At 58.4% G+C, this 18,079-nt stretch overlaps 1 protein-coding gene across 2 annotated transcripts in view; it reads left to right on the top strand.

Moving 5' to 3' along the window:
- VIPR2 (vasoactive intestinal peptide receptor 2) overlaps window positions 1-18,079 on the top strand; it is a 56,948-nt gene that overhangs the window by 19,994 nt on the left and 18,875 nt on the right. For both annotated transcript variants that reach the window (XM_082692154.1, XM_082692155.1), the window contains exons 3-4: window positions 1,924-2,031; window positions 5,893-5,990. In XM_082692154.1, coding sequence (XP_082548280.1) covers window positions 1,924-2,031; window positions 5,893-5,990 — 206 coding nt within the window. The remainder of the gene's footprint in view (window positions 1-1,923; window positions 2,032-5,892; window positions 5,991-18,079) is intronic.

Consider the following 18,079-nt stretch of genomic DNA (forward strand, 5'->3'; position numbering starts at 1 on the left):
CCTGGTGGGAGGGAGGCCACCTGCTTCTTCCTCCTCGCCCTCCACAGGCCCGGCGGCCTCTCCCTCATTACTCAGCACAGGAGTGTGCTTTCTGTGCTCCAAGCTGACCGACATTTCTGAGCGCTGCCCTTTCAAACTTGACGTCATTTTGTGGGATTGGGACGTGGAAGAGAGGAGTTCTGGGCTCCACCGGCTGTCTCCTGCCTGCAGACGGGCCACGTGTGTGAACACCTCCATACCGGCCCCCCGCCCTCACCCGCACGTGCCCCTGGGCTGGGCCTACTGCTCTCCTTGCTGGGCTGCCGGCCGGAGGCTGGTTACTCCCAGGTAACGTCCTGCACAGCCGCAGCGTGGGGCCCGGTAAACCCACAAAGGGAAGGCTTGCCGGCACCTGAAAGGCTGACCCGTCCGACTCCCGGCGCTTGAATCAAATCCCGCTGTGACGTGAACACTGACGGAAAGGAGCCCGTCGATCTAATGTGTGTCCCTCAAGGTTCTGTTATTAAAGCAGAAATTGTGGTCTTTGTGGTGAGGATGCTTGGACCCTCCCGATAACCAGGGGCCAGTGCTCAGACGCGCTGCTTTCCTGTCGGTGGGGGCTCGGCCTCCGCTTGTGTTTCTTGGGACAGCTGGACACCTTCACCGGCCCCCCAGGGGCTCTCTGCTGGGAGCTCTGGCCCTGGCCGGGCTCAGCCGCCACATGTCTCCTGCGCTGACATCAGACAGTGTCACGGGGGTGTCACTGAAGGGCCTGTCCCGGCCTGGTCTCTGCCGCGAGGTGCACATCTGAAGTCACTCGTCACCCATGGTCCTTGCTGACTTCTGCATATTTCTTCCAAAGCAGTATTTCTTTACATATGTAAGAATGTTAACACACTATGAATTTATGCACTCATTGTATCATTGGCATATAATTAAATTTTTAGAATAAATATATTTTCACTTTTATTTTAAAACCTTTAGAAAGTACTTTCAAGTCAAGTCAAAGCTTGACTTGCAGCCACTGTATGGGAGGTATCTGCGTCCTTAGAGTGAACACTCCCGGGCTCCGGGCAGGACCGTGGAGACCCGCCGGTGCCGGACACCAGCCACACGGGACCCAGCGGCTTGTGGAGCCACTGGTCATTGTTGCCTCCTAGGCTAGAACATTGCTCCTGCAACACTGATGTGTACGTGAAATACAGCACTTTAAGTGTCGTAAGATATTGTAGAAACACCTGGGACTTGGGGTAAAAAGCCCTGGGTTCAGGTGTGGATTCTGTGCTAGTTTGCGAGACGTTTCCTCTGGGACAACAGGCGTGTGTCTGCAGGCCTCGCACAGGGCGGGTGTTCGCCGAGACCCAGTAAGAGATCTGCAAAAGTTACACAAATTAGGTTATCTGATACCTGCAGGGGGGTGACTTAAGACTTCACCACTCAGATGCCGTCTTAACTGTTAAAATCAAGTGAGCTTTTCAAATATTTAAATTTGCATATCACCCTTGAAGTCAGACACCCTAAAAGCACACAGGTACGCTCATCCTGAGACCCTAAGCCTTCAGGACTCACACAAACCCCCATAGGACCCATGTGGTCACACTGGGGGACGCGCCTCAGCTGGAGAAAAGTAACTGACCATTCTCGGAGCAGTCAGCCACATGCAGGACGCCTGGGGACCCTCAGTTACCTTCTGCCACACGCCCGGCGACTCCTCCAGCCTGAGCACAATTAATGCAGAGCTAAGAGTACTCCCCATCGTAGCGCTGGCGCAGGCTTCTTCCACAAGCAAGCAATTTGCCAGACAACTATCTGAGTAACGGGCTATCTCCTTGCAAAGCTTTAAAACCCACGACTTGCTGCAACGGCCTGGGCATCCCCAGGAACAGCGATGCCTCTGCTTCCCTAGTGCTGCCTTAGTCCTTCTCTCTCTGTCTCTCCCTCCAGCCTGCACTGGTGTCTGGGACAACATTACCTGCTGGCGCCCCGCGGACATCGGCGAGACCGTCACCGTGCCCTGTCCCAAAGTGTTCAGCAACTTTTACAGCAAACCAGGTACCGTCTGTCCGCATTGTGGAAGCCTGCGCAGAGGCTGCGGTTGGCTTCCCCGTTGAGGCTCCAGGAAGCAGCTTGCTGGTCTCCTTTACGAAGGGAGTCGGGACAGCTGTGCCTCGTGGGCTGAACTGGTTTTAGGAGCAGGGGAACGGAGAAGCTCCTTGCTGGGTCAGCCACCTGAAAGCAAACCCCGGGGGAGAGCAGGTCTCAGGCAAGCGTGGACCCATGAGCCCCATACAGGACAGACGGGCCTGGGCACCAAAATGGGGGGAGGTAGCAATGCCCATGAGGGCCAGTGGGCTTTGCGCACCGAGAACACGCATGTGGTTCCATGCTTTCCTCCATGTGTGGCTGCCCCGAGCTCTCAGGGAGCCTTCCCCACAGGTTCTAAGGAGCCCTGATGCTCAGGGCACTCAGGGACGGCGGCCAGCCTCTCCTGGAGCCCAGACGGCTCCTTGTCCACAGGGGACGTCGTATTCATCGCAACTGACTCCTCAGGTCCCACGGTCTCTGTTCCCGGGTCCGAGGGGGCTGGCCACGAGGGGTTGCTGCCTGTCCTAGGCCAGCTTTCTGCACAGCGGTGCAGCCTCTCGGCTTGTCCCCAAGAAGGGGGTTCTGTTGCGCTGTGCTTTGTTTTGTTTTACACGATCCAGATTTTCATAATATGAGAAAATCTGTCTGGAAAAATGGGAAAGAGAAGACACATCTGGAAATTAGAAAGTCCTGATATTTGGCGTTCTCTAGAGAACTGTTTTCATCTCGAGCAAACATTACAGGGTAAAGACACTGAGAACCAGAATTGTTGAAGCACCTTAAGCAGAATGCCGGGGCACAGACTGGCATGAGAACAAGGAGGTTCGAAAGGAAAAGGCTTTCTTTCATCTCTGTGACTGGCAAGGGGGGACCTTTCCTTGGTGAGTCAGTCAGTGGCACAGGAAGAGAGGACAGAAGTCGTGCTCAGTCACAGTCATCTTCAGCTCAGAATCACTAAATCAACTCAGAGAAGCTGAAGTTTAGAAAATATCCTGTGCGTCAATAATGTTTCTACCAAATGGTTTGAGCTAGAATGTTCTCCCAGAAATCCCAAGCGAACTAGCATAGACCCAGGCCTCCCCTCATCAGATGGCTCTGGCTGCTTCGGCGGGCAGCCAGGGGTTCACGCTGACAAACACAAGAGCTCTGGCTCCTGGGGCGTTGGTGTGAACGCCCAGCCTCTGCGAGACAGGAGCCGTCGGGGCGCCCAGTGCCCGGGGCCGCTCAGAGCCTGTGTGTGGAACCCCTGGGCATCCTCTGCTTTGGGGGATGAGAATCCCAGGCTGTCTTGGGTTAAACGCTTGATGCTCTTTTCTTGTCCAAGCGGGAGGAGGACGCGGCCTTGCTATCACGGGGGGCATCTCTCCCACCAGAGATTTGCAGGCGTTTCCCTAAGTCACAGCTGGACAGTCTGTCGTTCAGCCGGTCACAGAGATGTGACGCAGGAGGTGCTCACACAGGCTGTTGACAAGTCACGGCCCACGTGGAAGGCTTGGAGCATTCATGCAATCACTTGGAGGAACGTGGGCGTGATGCAGAGCCGGGGGCTGAGCAGGGCTGGGTCCGAGCCGACAGGCATCAGGTGACAGTGGACTGAGGCCCCAGAAACGAAATTTGGCAGAGATAAAAGACTCGACATCCAGCGAGGACCCAGTGCAGCACCAGAACGAGTCTCTCAAAGGGGCGGAAGCGAGCTGCCGAGTGAAGGGGCAGGGTACAGGCTCGGAGAGGAGCAGGACTTGTTCTGAAGGGCCGAGACCTCGCGGTGCTGTGGGGGCAGAGAGGGTGGGTGTGCCCCGCGTCGGGGACAGAAGGCGCCGGAGCACACGCCCACCTGTGCTGCAAGGACGCGCGCAAGCCCCGCGATGAGCCGGACATCAGAGTCCGACCCCACGCCGGCAGTGGGGCTTGTCGTGCCTGCAACGCGGAGCTCACACGGGGAGCTGCTCTCTCTGGAGAGCGGGGACCTCCACGCCCCACAGACACGGTGCTCTGGGCAGTGCAGACGCACCCACCCCTCCGCCTCGGGGGAAGACCAAGGACCCTCCCAATAGCCCCCGCAGACATATGCTCCGTGAGCGAAGGACCGGGCGCCCGGGGTCAGCCTTGGGGATCAGGGACGGAGGCACCCGTCACGACTCTGCTGAGGGCCCCTAGGCAGTGCAGCTGAGCTGAGAGGCCCCCCCGAGTGGTGAGGCTCCCGTAGGGCAGAGGGTCCCACAGACGAGGTCCACCCGCAGAGGACAGAAGGGTGCGTCCTCTCCACCTTCCCTCCCCTGGTCCTGCCTTCACCTCCCGGGGCTCCTCCTGTCTTACCGCCCAGTCTCCCCCTCACCTCCCGGGGCCCCCTCACCTCCCCAGCACCCACTCACGTCCCCAGGCGCCCCCCACCTCCCTGGGACCCCTCACGTCACAGGACTCCGTCCTGCCTCCACTGTCCACTGGGGTCTCTGCCCTCCAGCTGCCCCCAGAGCCCCTGGGACGAGAGCAGGAGGAGGTTTGGGCCTGGACTCAGAGCAACGCCGTGCTGGAGAGTGAGAGAGCAAGCCCACGGGACCCTGCGAGGGGCTTTGCCGGGGTCCCCTAACCCCCTTTCTTGCCAGAAGGTCAGGGTCTGGGCCCTCCCACTGGCCTGCACGCAGGGTGCAGGCAATCGCCTGTGCATATTATCACCTCAGCGTGAGTGTGCTTGGCTCTAGATTCTGTCTGACTGATCAATCACACAGGCCACCCCGGGGTTTTGAGTGCGTAAACCTACTCCACCACTCAGTCATTACAGAACGTTGGGTGTGTTGCTGAACCTCAGTGTCATCTATAAAATGGGAAGCGTGATGCCCGCCGAGTCTGCTTCACGGCGCTGGCCCAAGACAGGCAGAGACGACCGGAGTCGGGCTCTGCTCTTCGGAGAGCCCCGGGGGCCATGAGTCAGGGAGGAAGTTGGTGGCTGGTCGGCCGCTGAACTCCCAGCGCCAAGGGTGGGAAGCACCTTCCCAGGCCTGAGCGTCCCACTGCCTGCCCCGCGAGCTCCCGCCGTCACCAAGGGTCCGGCCCTCAGTTCACTCAGCACCACATCTTCCTTTAAATTTTATTTATTTATTTATTTATTTATTTATTTATTTATTAGAGAGCGTCTGCGGCAGACTCCACGCTGAGCACGGAGCCCGACACCCAGCTCTGTCCCAGGGCCCGGAGGTCATGGCCTGAGCGGAAACAGTCCGAGGCTCAACCTACTGAGACACCCGGTGTCTGACACCTTCTTTTAGAGGGAACGTGGCATTCCTGAGTTTAACATACGTGTTTCCGTTAATTAAGACCAAAAGAAAGTGGTGCCACGAGACAAGCACTGCCTTCATTTCACGCGGTTTGCGTCTCACCCCGACCGTCTGCGGGTCAACATCAGGGACGGCGCTGCCTGTGGGGTCACGCCCCGGGCAGCCAAGCGAGGGAGCTGGCAGGGGCAGGGTGCAGGGGAATGGCTGGCTCTGGAACGGCTGCGGTTTGGTGATCATGCTCTTTCTGGGCAGAATATGAGTCTGTCACCTTTCCTTGCGCTCCTAAATAATCAGAAACCAGCCGTTACAGCCACCTCGCTGGGCCCCGTGACCAGAAGCTCACCTGCGAGCCACTGAGGCCCCTCCAAACCCCACTTCCGTGGGTGGGGAGCCCGGGGGTGGCAGGGCTGAAGGCGCACGCCGTGAAGTGGCTGAACAGGCTGAGGCTGAGCTCCTCGCTGCCAGAGAGAGGAAGCATATGGGGCCGTGCCCGCCGTCACCCCTCAGGCCATCTGTTGGGGACCTGCAGGCCTGACACCCGCACTCTGTCTTCCAGGAAACATAAGCAAAAACTGCACGAGTCACGGCTGGTCAGAGATGTTCCCCGACTTCGTGGACGCGTGCGGCTACAGTGACGCCGAGGACGACGGCAAGGTAAGGGCCCGTGCAGGTCCCGTGCTTCCCAGCCCCTTTTCCGGAAGCGACCACGGAACGGTGTCCTTGAGCTGCCGGACACAAACGCCTCCAAAGAGCTGCTTCCTCGTGGCCAGTGTGGGCCGCGTCCCTGTTTCAGGCCTGGGCCTGGCACCTGGCTTCGGTCTGGGGTTCTGTCGTTTGGGAGGCAGGAGAGCCGGACTCTGTCGCTGGCCTCCAGGGAGGCTAAGTGGCTCTGCGGGCCTGAGAGGAGCTTTAATGAGCGCCGTTCTGCCGATGCGTTTCTTTGGTCTGTTTAGGACTCTGCCACAAAGCGGGCTCTCCAGAAGCCGTGCAGTGGGGTTTCTAGCCGCGAGCCAGCAGCCCGAGAGGCGCCCGGCTCTGGAGCTTGCAGCCGTTCCCGGCTGGCCGTGCCCAGGGTGTGCTGATGGCCGGAGTGTCACAGAAGGCCCCAGAGGTGTGCGCAGGGGGATCCCTTTCTCTGGGAACGCGACCGTTCAAATGATGTGTCGACTGGAGCCTGCTCAGCTCCGCTCAGCCCCAGGGCTGGTCTGGCGTGGCCTTCTTTCCGGCTCGTTCAGCCAGCGACGCTGTGGGATTGTGGTTTTACTGGGTCTGCCACCAGGAAACCAGGTCACCGTCCTCCCCTCGGGCCGCCTTCCTTCATGTGACCCCAACGCCGCGTTAACGACAGGCGAACGCCCTATCAACGTGAAGGCCTGGTGTCTCGTTCCCCGTCCCCTGCAGCCCCCACTGGGTGGGAAGGTGCTGGAGGCCCTTGGAAGAGCCTCGGGGAACAGCCAGCTACTCCCGCACCTTGCTCCCCCTTGCCTCCAGCCCTGCACCCGCCTCCCCACCGTGGAGACTGCTACTAGGTCACGGTCAGGTCCGCTTCTTGGGGGAGTAACACACCCTTCGTGCCCCTCTTGTACAGTGGGACTGTCTTTGCTCTCCTCACTAAGATTCACGGTTCGCAGCCAATTCCTTTACAAACAAATCTGTAAACCTGGAGAAGGAGGAACCTCGCGCTTCAGCCAGTGTCTCACTAAGCGAAGGTTAAGTTTCCTGACACGGGGCCCGCGGTCCGTGGGAACGACGCTGGCGTCGTCGGTGTGGCCGAGCGCGTGCTGTGGGCCGCGTCGCTTACCCGTGTCATCACGGGCGCCCTTTCCCCATTGAGGCAGGACGGACGCGCGGACGCAGACGCACTTACGGAACAGGCGTCCCTCAGCGCTGTGTTTCCGCAGGAGCAGCGCCGCCCTGTCTGTGGGGCATGTTCCCAGGGACATTTGCTCACTTCGTCTCTCTGTGTCACGTGGTGCTCGTTCTAGCAGTAGTTCTGATGTGTTCCTGGGATCACCTTGTTCCAGTGACCTGTGACCACTGAGTGGCCTTCGCTGCAAGCTCGGAGGGTAATTAGCATTTTCTAACAATAAAGTAGTTTTTAACTAAGTACGTACATCGTCTCCTTGGACACGATGCTGTCGCGCGCTCAGAAGCGACGGTCTCCCTAAGCCTTACAGGCGTCAGGACACCAACCAGTTTGCTGGACTCCCTCCGTCACAGCTCCTGCGCTCGGCGCTGGCCCAGAGCAGACCGGCCCCCACGGCACGTGTGACAGCCCGGTGCTTCGGTGCGTGTCCATGAGCGCACTGTGAAGTGATCTCTCGGTCAAACAATCACCCGTCACCCCACATATTTATTTATTTTGGTTTTGTGGGGGTGAGACACGGACCTTATTACTCCCTTAGAGCTGAGAGTCTACAGTTTTTCTAACATCGCTCACGACCCCCACCCCCGGTCTTCCGTCTGCGTGACCTTTCGCCTTTCAGACGGAAACGCTGAGCTTCGGTTGTGACCCGACGTGGTCAGGGCCTGGCTCGGTTTCTGTCGTGCGATCCCAGACGCGTCTGGGTCAAATCTACCTGCTGAGCCTCCAGTGAAGCCTTTATCGGCACCTTTGCTCTCCAGCCAGCAGGCAGCCACCATGGGGCCTGCGTGTCCCTGCTGTCCGGGGACCGTGGGCCGGACGTGAGGACACAAGGGGTGGTTCACACCCTCGGCCGGGCTTGTGACCAGGGAGGCCTAGACGCAGAGCAGCTCCCAGGATCGCTCCAAGGACACAACACGCCCTCTCGGCTCCTCTGCCTTCTCACCGGCTCCGACCGCAGCCTCCAGCTCCGAGCCGCAGCCTCCTGGTGGGGGAATCGCCCCACGTCGGGCGTGGCACACCGGTCACGGCATCCTACACGGCAGAGTGAGAGTCCACGTCCTTCCTCTCGTCCTGACAGGATTCTGCAAGAAGCCCCAGTGGGACGTCAGCTCGCGGGTCACCCGTGGGGCAGGCAGCGCTGGGGCCGGCAGACGCCGGGTGTGGCCCGAAGTCCGTGACCTGTTCACATCAAATCGGGATTCCCAGCACGTTTTCACAGGAAGACGCCTGGGGATGTCAGGTTCTAGACTCGTCCCAAACTGCTTTCAGCTGTTCCATGGGACCAAACCAGGAGACCATCCTGGCGGCGTTCTGAGACTAGGTCTTGAACGGGTACAGAGTCGACCCCCAGCCTCAGGACGGTTCTGGAGCAGGACGAGTTCACAGGCCCTGTCCTGCCGTCCCTGCGTTATGACCAGGAATGGGGATTGCCCGTCCTCACAGTGACCAGGAGCGGCTTCGGGACAGCTGCCCGTGACACCCGCTCCCAGGTGACCCTAATGGGCGTAGTCAGACCATTTCAGGAGCAAGAGGACAGGCCCCGGTGACAGGGACGGCCTTGGCTCTCTGGCCAGGAGTTGGGGTTGCTCTGACACAACCCTCATTCCTCTCTGCCGGTGCCCCGGACCCCTGGCGGGTGGACGCAGAACATCGCAGTCCTCCAGGCAGCACTTCTTCAGGCCGGTGGGTCCCGGTTTGAGGGTGGGCCCGTCCTCATTCGGTCGTTTCTTGGGAACCCCGGTGCTGTGAGTCTGTCCCGTTATCACGAGCCCAGCGTGATCGTGGGCAGGGCTGAGAGCTGGCGTCCAAGGCCACATGGGCACACGTGACCCGCCAGGCTCCGCCGTCGGAGGCCTTCCCAGGAAAACCGGCGGCCGACGCTTCCCGCCCCCAGAGGCCTGCGGCCGGGCCGCGCCTGCGTGAAGCGCGGTGTCGCTGCTTCTCCTGCACTTCCGTCCAGTCTGAGGAGCCATTTTTCCTCTTGGTTAAACATTTCAGAGATTCTACAAATATCATGAATGCATATTCCCTACTAATGGCTGAGAAAGTCAAAATATTTTCACATGGGGACGCGAAGACAATGATGGCACAAAACCAAAGTGAGTAACGTTCCTTCCTGACAGCGGCTTCCGCCGCTCGCACGCTCTGAATACTTGCTTGTTTAAGGAATCCTGCGGAAGACGAGAACCACGCGGCGTGGCGGTCATGCCGGGGCCCGGCGGGGCTGGGGCACCAGCTGGGTCTCCTCGGGCGGCCAAGGGGAGGGCGGCCCTGGCCGTGAGCCCGGCACACTCTGCTTCCGATGTCATTCCTCATCTCATCAGCAGCGCACCAGCCTCCCGGTTTTATGATTTTAATTGGATTTCCTGCTGTCACACAGCCAGACTGTGCTCTGGGTGTTGTGCGTACAAACTTCGCTGGTTTCTGAATTAATTAAATTCAAGAAAAAAATTAGCCTCCACAAAAGCCACAGGCTTGGCTCCATGTGGTGAGGGAATCGAAAGATAAAATGAAGTCAGGGGAGGCCCGTGAAGGGATCCGAAGCCCCGGGGGCCGCTCAGAGGGTTGCGGGAACCCCCTGCAGAAGCTGCTTCTCACCCCGCAGCAAGGCAGCCCGCGAGTCCCAGGGGGCTTGGCTGGCCTCAGCCTCGCGAGCCGCGGTGAGACCGTGAAGCCCGCCAGGCTTGGCTCAGCCTCTCTCTGTCACGAGGTCCTGGTTCCGTGTCCAGGCTTCCTTGCCTCTGACCCTTTCCCCCCAAAACCACCTTCAGGAGCAATTTCCTCTCAGGCCTTTGATTTTCGAATCTTTGCACAAAGTGCTTCCTCCCAGTAAGGGGATTTGAGGAGCCCCCCGGGGGCCCACAGAGGTCACGCCAGGAGCGGCCCTCTGTCCTTTCCCAAGCCTTCCCCGTCCTGGGGGTCTGCAGGATCCCTGCTCACAGGAGCTGGGGGTCTCCTGGGCCGAAGAAGCTGTCCTAGGGTCCTGCCCTCTGCCTCAGGGGGGACTGCCAGCGAGGGTCCTCCTCCTGGAGCTACCGGCCTGGTCGTCCGTCCCTGCGGGCCCGGCCCTCTGCCCTGGGGCTCCCCAACCACGGCAGTCTCTTGGCCTTTCTCCTGCATGTCCTGGGCGGTCCTGAGGCCCCAGCCCGGGACACTCCCTCAGGCCAGGCTCCCTGCCTCAGTTCCCCATCCCGTCTGCAGGGATGCTGAGAGCTGGTGAAACATGGAAACACCTAGAAATTCAGCAACCACAAGTGTCCGTGGCATCGGAGGTTCCTCCTCTCTCCTGAGTACCAGGAGTCCCCAGACGAACACAGAAGGACCCAGAGCGGCCCCTGCCCCCTCGGCTCTGTGCTGGTCAGCATGCATGACTCTCCTCCGGCACATGTCTGCCCTTTCAAGGGACAGCCCCCGATGACGTCCTGGCGTCCTGTGTGCCACGGACACGCAAGACAGAACCCTCCACGTGTCTCCTATATTGTATGTTTGCTCACACGGTTCTTCAAGAAAGAGCGCTTCAGCTAAATTTAGCCGACAGAGCTGTCTGGCACGTCAGCCTCCCCATGCATCAAGCGGATACATTTCTTCCATATTATGCCATATTTCTAAAAATATTTCTGCTCTCTCCTCTCAGCTTCCAGACACACCAGTAACTCTTGCTGCCTAACCGCTGGTGTGGCCTCCCGGGGCTCCCCACTCTGACAACAGAGACCCCAGGGCTGGGTGTCTGGCTGCACCGTTTCGCTCAGCCCTCACGAGGGCGTGTGCTGCTACCCCACTGCCTGGCGGTGTGGGGGAGGGGGCGGCGTGGGGGCCTGTCGCCCAGGGATGTGCTGAGCAGCTGCCTGGGCGACGCGGGGCCAGGAGGAGAGCCCTGGGCATGGCGTGCCAGCTAAGCTGACCGACGAACCCGACTAACTAGCTACGCCAGCTAACCCGAGATCTGGGCCCTCTGGCCCGTGCTGGCTCCCCTTACAGGTCCCCGTTTGATCCAGCTTCTGACCCAGCTCCGGCGGCTGCGTCTGCTCTGCTTCCCGTCGCACGGCAGGAGCGAGCTTCCCACTGTGGCTTTCAGGGGCGCGTGAGTCCCGCACTGGCCGATGGCTCAGGGGACCCTGGGAGCCAGGCCGCCAGGCGGGCGCCGGAGACGCTGGGCTCGGAGATCCAGCGAGGGCCCAGAGCGGGCACCACCGTCAGGAAGCCTGGGTCGGAACGCCGGAAGCAGCGGCGGGACCCCAAGCTGCAGCCACAGGGACAGGGCCCGAGCTCCTGGGAACGGCTGACTCGGGTCTGGGCGGAAATCCGACCGTGAGCAGGGGCGGGTTCGGAAGACAGGCACCATTATGGGCTATTTTCACGCTACTTTTAACTGAACCAGAGACAACGATGTGTGATACTTGCTGAATAAAGAATGCGTCTTTCCAAGGCCAAAGAAGAATGTGGATGAGAAGTTAAGAAATATAAAGACAGACTGTCACAGGGAGAGAGACCGTGCAGTCTCCCAGGAGACGGAAGACTCTGCCACGAGCCCAGGGCCCTGCTCCGGGGAGCACAAGGCCTCCGTCCGGCGAGGACTGGCTGTATCCACGGACCTGGCTGTGTCGGGCAGACTCGGGTGGCTGGCTGGGGCCCCCGGCAGCGGGTCGAATGACACCAGACGGGTCTCGACCCGGAACAGTGCTCTCGAGAAGGGTCTGACCTCCTGGCCCCCTGCTTCCCTTGGGCTTGTCCGTGAGCAGCCTTGCCGGGACAGATAGGCGAGGTGGCCGGCAGTCTGCAGGGCCGGGATGCCAGCTGCCCTGGCCATGCCACAGGCGGGAGCAGGACGGAGGGTCCCCGGCAGTCGGGGAACAACCAGCTCTTCACCGAGTAGTCCGACTGTTTCTCCGTTCGATGTTCGCGTCTTAGGACTGACTGAAATAATGGAACAAAGGGGAGGGTCGATGGGATTTGCTCCACTGGGTACGAGCGAGCTCTGTCCGAGGCCTAGCGAGAGGAAGAGGAGGTTCGACGGAGCTCCCTGCTGACGGACGGTCACCTCGGTGTGCTTTGCGGGGTCTGCAGCTGGACGCGGCCTGAGAGCCACGAGAGCCGCTGACGAAGGACAGAAGCTCCTCGGGTCCAGGAGGTCCTCGTAAGAGCTCTGTTCTCCCTTTAAAAGTCTCTTTGTTATATTTATGACTTTCTCAGAAATAAGAATATGTTACTTTTGTACTCAAATAAAATCTAATTTTAGTCCAAAAAGAAAAACCTCTTAAAAGTATGCCAGGTTTGTCAGATCATTTCTCAGTTACATTTGCCTTTTAAGTCGGGGCTTTGTTGGGAGGTGAGGAAACCCAACTGTCCCACTGCGTCCGTGTGGTGCCGTTCGTGCACGGAGGGTGCGGGGACCCCGCACACGTCCCCCGTTCTCCAGGCAGAGTCTCGCCACGGCTGCGGTGCTGGCTGTGAACCGCCGAGCTGTGTGGGCACCAGCCAACCAACCAACCGCCGGCTGCGCGGGCTCCCCGTGGCTCCTGAAGCGTGGTGGAAGTGAGCGTAATCTCTAACCTCAGCACTGTAACCCCGCTTGGGAAACGCGCCGTTTTTGCTGCTACCCGTCTGCCGTCTGGGCCCCAGTGCTGGCTGGGTCCCGGCACCAGCTCGTCGTGACGCGTGAGCGGCTTCCAGTCTGGAACATTCCTCAGTCTTTCTGCTGTGCGGGATGTGTTTCTGAAGAATACAGTAGACGGCCTGATCTTGGAGACGGCGTCAGCTGAGCTCACTCTGACGTTTCTGACAATGACACTTGGGTGTCAGGGGAATTAAATGCTCCATATCTACGGCTCTTTACCTCAGAAATGTCGTATTTGGATTTTAAAAGAAAGTCATTTCTCTCCTCTGAGCCCTCCACACCAACGAAGGAACGCTCCGCATAGAGACTCAAACGAAGGGGCGGCCCGGCGAGCTGAGTGACGTGAGCCTCCCCTTCAGATGTCGCCCTGTAGCCACGCAGGGAGAAGCGGCGAAGTCAGGTCGCCGTTATCCCCGCGGGCTCTGAGAGAAAGAGCAAAGCCGAGGTGCTCTGGGAAAGCAGCGTTTATTCAGAGCAGGAGTCTGGGACAGTCTCGGACGTCACCCTCCCCTCCACGGGGCATCTTCCAGGAGTCTGCTCCTTCCTCAGGGAAGCGGGTGCCCCCCCAGAGGAGAGGAGGGCGTGGGGCGCTGGCCACAGGCGTGTATGCACACACACACGGGCATGTGCACACGCACAGTCACACACATGCACGCGTACACCCATGCACACACATGCGCATACGCACGCCTCAGCTCCTAGATCATGAGCACCGAGCTCTCCGCGGTGCGCGCTGACCCATGGAGCCCAGCCCCCACGTGGAGGCAACACGTGTCCCAGATGCCCAGATATCTCTGACGGCTACAGGCAGGACCCGTGCCTGTTTCCTCGTGACTCTGCACGCACATCCACACCTAGAAAAGGCCCTGATTTACCGCTCAGAAGCAGCCACGGGGAGGCTCTGGCTGCGGGCCCTGCCTTTCCCCTGCAGGGCCTGTCTGGACTGGACGGGAAAGAGAAGCCCCTTCTCCAGCCGGTTCTGACCTTTTCTGTGAACGCAGCCCATGGACAGGCTTGACAAGTGTTTCCTCACTTCGATAAGGAGGACGTGGATCGTTGGATTAATAAACTTTAAGACCTTTTTCGTTGTAACAACGGTTTGCATTATAAAATCAGACCAAGTAACATAAATCACTTACTAAGGGCATTTAGGAAGCCCTGTGTGGACAGTCTCATTTAATCCCCGACAGGCCAAGGGACGCAGCACGGTTGTTACCATTTCTGGCCGGGAGAAGCAGACGCGGAAGGGAGTGAACCCCCGTCTTGTGTATTCACGGAATGTAGGCCTGAGCCGGGGGCACCTGCTGTCCTGTGTGCGGTGTTGATCCCAGGAGCACAAGCCCAGGTCCCCGGGCACCACGCTCCGTGCTTCATGGGGAGTGTGTCTCCGTGACTTACTGAGCATCTGTATGTGTTCTCTGGTGGGGGCTCTAGTTTTTCCAAAATGGGTATTTTTTTTTAAAGGGGTTCTCTTTTTCCAGTTGGGTTTTGAGAGTTCTTCGTGTGTTTTGTGCGCCCGTCCTTCATTGGGGTGTCCCCAGCCTGCACACGTCTTCCTGCTCTCCGGCATGGCTGATCGTGGAGTGGGAGTCGGGCTTTAATGCATCTGCGTATTAGCTACTCCCTTCTCGGACCGTGTCTCTGCAGCCGCAGCTCCATCGTGGAGTGGGAGTCACGATCATATGCATTATTTAATGCGTCTTCGTATTAGCTACTCCCTTCTCGGACCGTGTCTCTGCAGCCGCAGCTCCATCGTGGAGTGGGAGTCACGATCATATGCATTATTTAATGCGTCTGCGTATTAGCTACTCCCTTCTCGGACCGTGTCTCTGCAGCCGCAGCTCCATCGTGGAGTGGGAGTCACGATCATATGCATTATTTAATGCGTCTGCGTATTAGCTACTCCCTTCTCGGACCGTGTCTCTGCAGCCGCAGTTCCATCGTGGAGTGGGAGTCACGATCATATGCGTTATTTAATGCGTCTGCGTATTAGCTACTTCCTTCTCGGACCGTGTCTCTGCTGCCGCAGCTCCATCGTGGAGTGGGAGTCACGATCATATGCGTTATTTAATGCGTCTGTGTATTAGCTACTTCCTTCTCGGACCGTGTCTCTGCAGCCGCAGCTCCATCGTGGAGTGGGAGTCACGATCATATGCATTATTTAATGCGTCTGCGTATTAGCTACTCCCTTCTCGGACCGTGTCTCTGCAGCCGCAGCTCCATCGTGGAGTGGGAGTCACGATCATATGCATTATTTAATGCGTCTGCGTATTAGCTACTCCCTTCTCGGACCGTGTCTCTGCAGCCACAGCTCCATCGTGGAGTGGGAGTCACGATCATATGCGTTATTTAATGCGTCTGTGTATTAGCTACTTCCTTCTCGGACCGTGTCTCTGCAGCCGCAGCTCCATCGTGGAGTGGGAGTCACGATCATATGCATTATTTAATGCGTCTGCGTATTAGCTACTCCCTTCTCGGACCGTGTCTCTGCAGCCGCAGCTCCATCGTGGAGTGGGAGTCACGATCATATGCGTTATTTAATGCGTCTGCGTATTAGCTACTCCCTTCTCGGACCGTGTCTCTGCAGCCACAGCTCCATCGTGGAGTGGGAGTCACGATCATATGCGTTATTTAATGCGTCTGCGTATTAGCTACTCCCTTCTCGGACCGTGTCTCTGCAGCCGCAGCTCCATCGCGGAGTGGGAGTCACGATCATATGCATTATTTAATGCATCTGTGTATTAGCTACTCCCTTCTCGGACCGTGTCTCTGCAGCCACAGCTCCATCGTGGAGTGGGAGTCACGATCATATGCGTTATTTAATGCGTCTGCGTATTAGCTACTCCCTTCTCGGACCGTGTCTCTGCAGCCGCAGCTCCATCGTGGAGTGGGAGTCACGATCATATGCGTTATTTAATGCGTCTGCGTATTAGCTACTTCCTTCTCGGACCGTGTCTCTGCAGCCGCAGCTCCATCGTGGAGTGGGAGTCACGATCATATGCGTTATTTAATGCGTCTGTGTATTAGCTACTTCCTTCTCGGACCGTGTCTCTGCAGCCGCAGCTCCATCGTGGAGTGGGAGTCACGATCATATGCGTTATTTAATGCGTCTGTGTATTAGCTACTTCCTTCTCGGACCGTGTCTCTGCTGCCGCAGCTCCATCGTGGAGTGGGAGTCACGATCATATGCGTTATTTAATGCGTCTGTGTATTAGCTACTCCCTTCTCGGACCGTGTCTCTGCAGCCACAGCTCCATCGTGGAGTGGGAGTCACGATCATATGCGTTATTTAATGCGTCTGCGTATTAGCTACTCCCTTCTCGGACCGTGTCTCTGCAGCCGCAGCTCCATCGTGGAGTGGGAGTCACGATCATATGCGTTATTTAATGCGTCTGTGTATTAGCTACTTCCTTCTCGGACCGTGTCTCTGCAGCCGCAGCTCCATCGTGGAGTGGGAGTCACGATCATATGCGTTATTTAATGCGTCTGTGTATTAGCTACTTCCTTCTCGGACCGTGTCTCTGCAGCCGCAGCTCCATCGTGGAGTGGGAGTCACGATCATATGCGTTATTTAATGCGTCTGTGTATTAGCTACTTCCTTCTCGGACCGTGTCTCTGCTGCCGCAGCTCCATCGTGGAGTGGGAGTCACGATCATATGCGTTATTTAATGCGTCTGTGTATTAGCTACTTCCTTCTCGGACCGTGTCTCTGCTGCCGCAGCCAGGGTGGTCTCCTCCCCTCGGACGTCCAACAGCAGTTTCCTAGGTTCGTGTTTCTCGGGAGGACCTCTGACCTATTCTGCATTCATTCCGGTGCCACTGTGAGCTCTGAACCTCCAGTCCTGGGGGGTGCACGTTGCCACGGGTCCTGGCGGCATGTGACTGGATTGCTTCTGCCCCTTTGTCAAACGCCATGGCTCTCTGTCTGGGCCCCGTTCTCTCTCCCGACCCACTCGCCGCGCTCGCCCGTGCCGGGCCACCTCGATGGCCGCCGTGGAAGTAGTCGTCAGTCTCATGACTCTGCCCCGGCGAGCAGGGACTCCCGTGATGGCGCCCGGTCCCCCGCTGTGGGGCAGCCGCGGGTCCTGTGTCCTTCCCCTCTTGCTGATCCAAGAAAGGTGGTTGGTTTTTCAATTTGATTCGTTCGTTGTCAGCATGAAGTGGCAACTTCCACACCCCTTACAGGCAGCTCTAATTCCTCTTAAAGAATAAAATCAAAACATAGAGTAACCGTGGCCCTCGTGGGGGATGGCACCTGGGTTTCCGGCCGGCAGCTTCAGGGCCCGTATCCTTAAACATGCTTCTCCCCTCCTGGGGTTCATGTCCCTCATCTGTTAACGGGGACTTGCTTCTGTCCCAAGGTTCTTGGGAGAACTGAATGAATTTCGTGTCACATTTTATTAAGTGGGGAGCCCTCCACCAAGGTTTTGAGTATCGCCACAGTCGCCTGAGCAGAACGGCTTTAGTGGACAACGTGGGGCTCAGAAGACACTTGCCCAGGAAATATCAAGAGGAAAACCTCCGCTTGCGACGTTTTACAACAGGTGGTTGTGAGCTCTGCCCTGAACCTCGAGACGGGGTGCACGTCTTGGGAGTGGGACTTTGATGTCTTGCCGCGCACTAGGGGAATAAATGGATCCTGGGACCTCATTCCCCATAAATCGGGGTGGTTTCTAGTGATCGCTAACACGTTTGTTTCAAAGAAAGCCTTGGGGCACCGAGGTTAGGCCCCTGACCCTTAGTTTTGGCTCAGGTTGTGATCTTGGGGTCATGACTTCAGGTCAGTGGGAGTCTGCCCGGGATCCTCTCCCTCTCCCTCTGCCCCTCCCCCGCGAACAAATAAACAAGTCATAAACAAATCAGTAAAACAAAGAAAGCCTCAGGTTTCCACTTTTTATGGCGAGAACAGGCACGTCCTTGTCATCTGACAGAGGGCTGCCGGTCCCCAGGCTCCTGAAATCCTGCCGCAGCCCCAGAAACCACGCCCCCAGGTGACGTCCCCTGGACTGGCCATCACCCTCCAGCGTGTCCTGCTGCGTGAAGCAAGCACAGCCCTTAAGCCTTGCTGGCCGCTCCACAGGGGGTCGGACTTCGTGAGCCCTGGAGTCGGGAAGGGACAGAGCCAGTGTCACTAGTGATGGTCTTGTCCCTCGGGGGGCCCGACGCCCCTGCTCCACCTGGCTGGCCGCCCCCCCCCCCGGAGCCCGAGGCTTCTCCTCCGGCAGCTCCACCACCCACGTGTTCCTGCCCCAGCTCGGCCCT

Source organism: Mustela nivalis (assembly GCF_964662115.1).
Source record: "Mustela nivalis genome assembly, chromosome: 12".
Lineage (NCBI taxonomy): Eukaryota > Metazoa > Chordata > Mammalia > Carnivora > Mustelidae > Mustela > Mustela nivalis.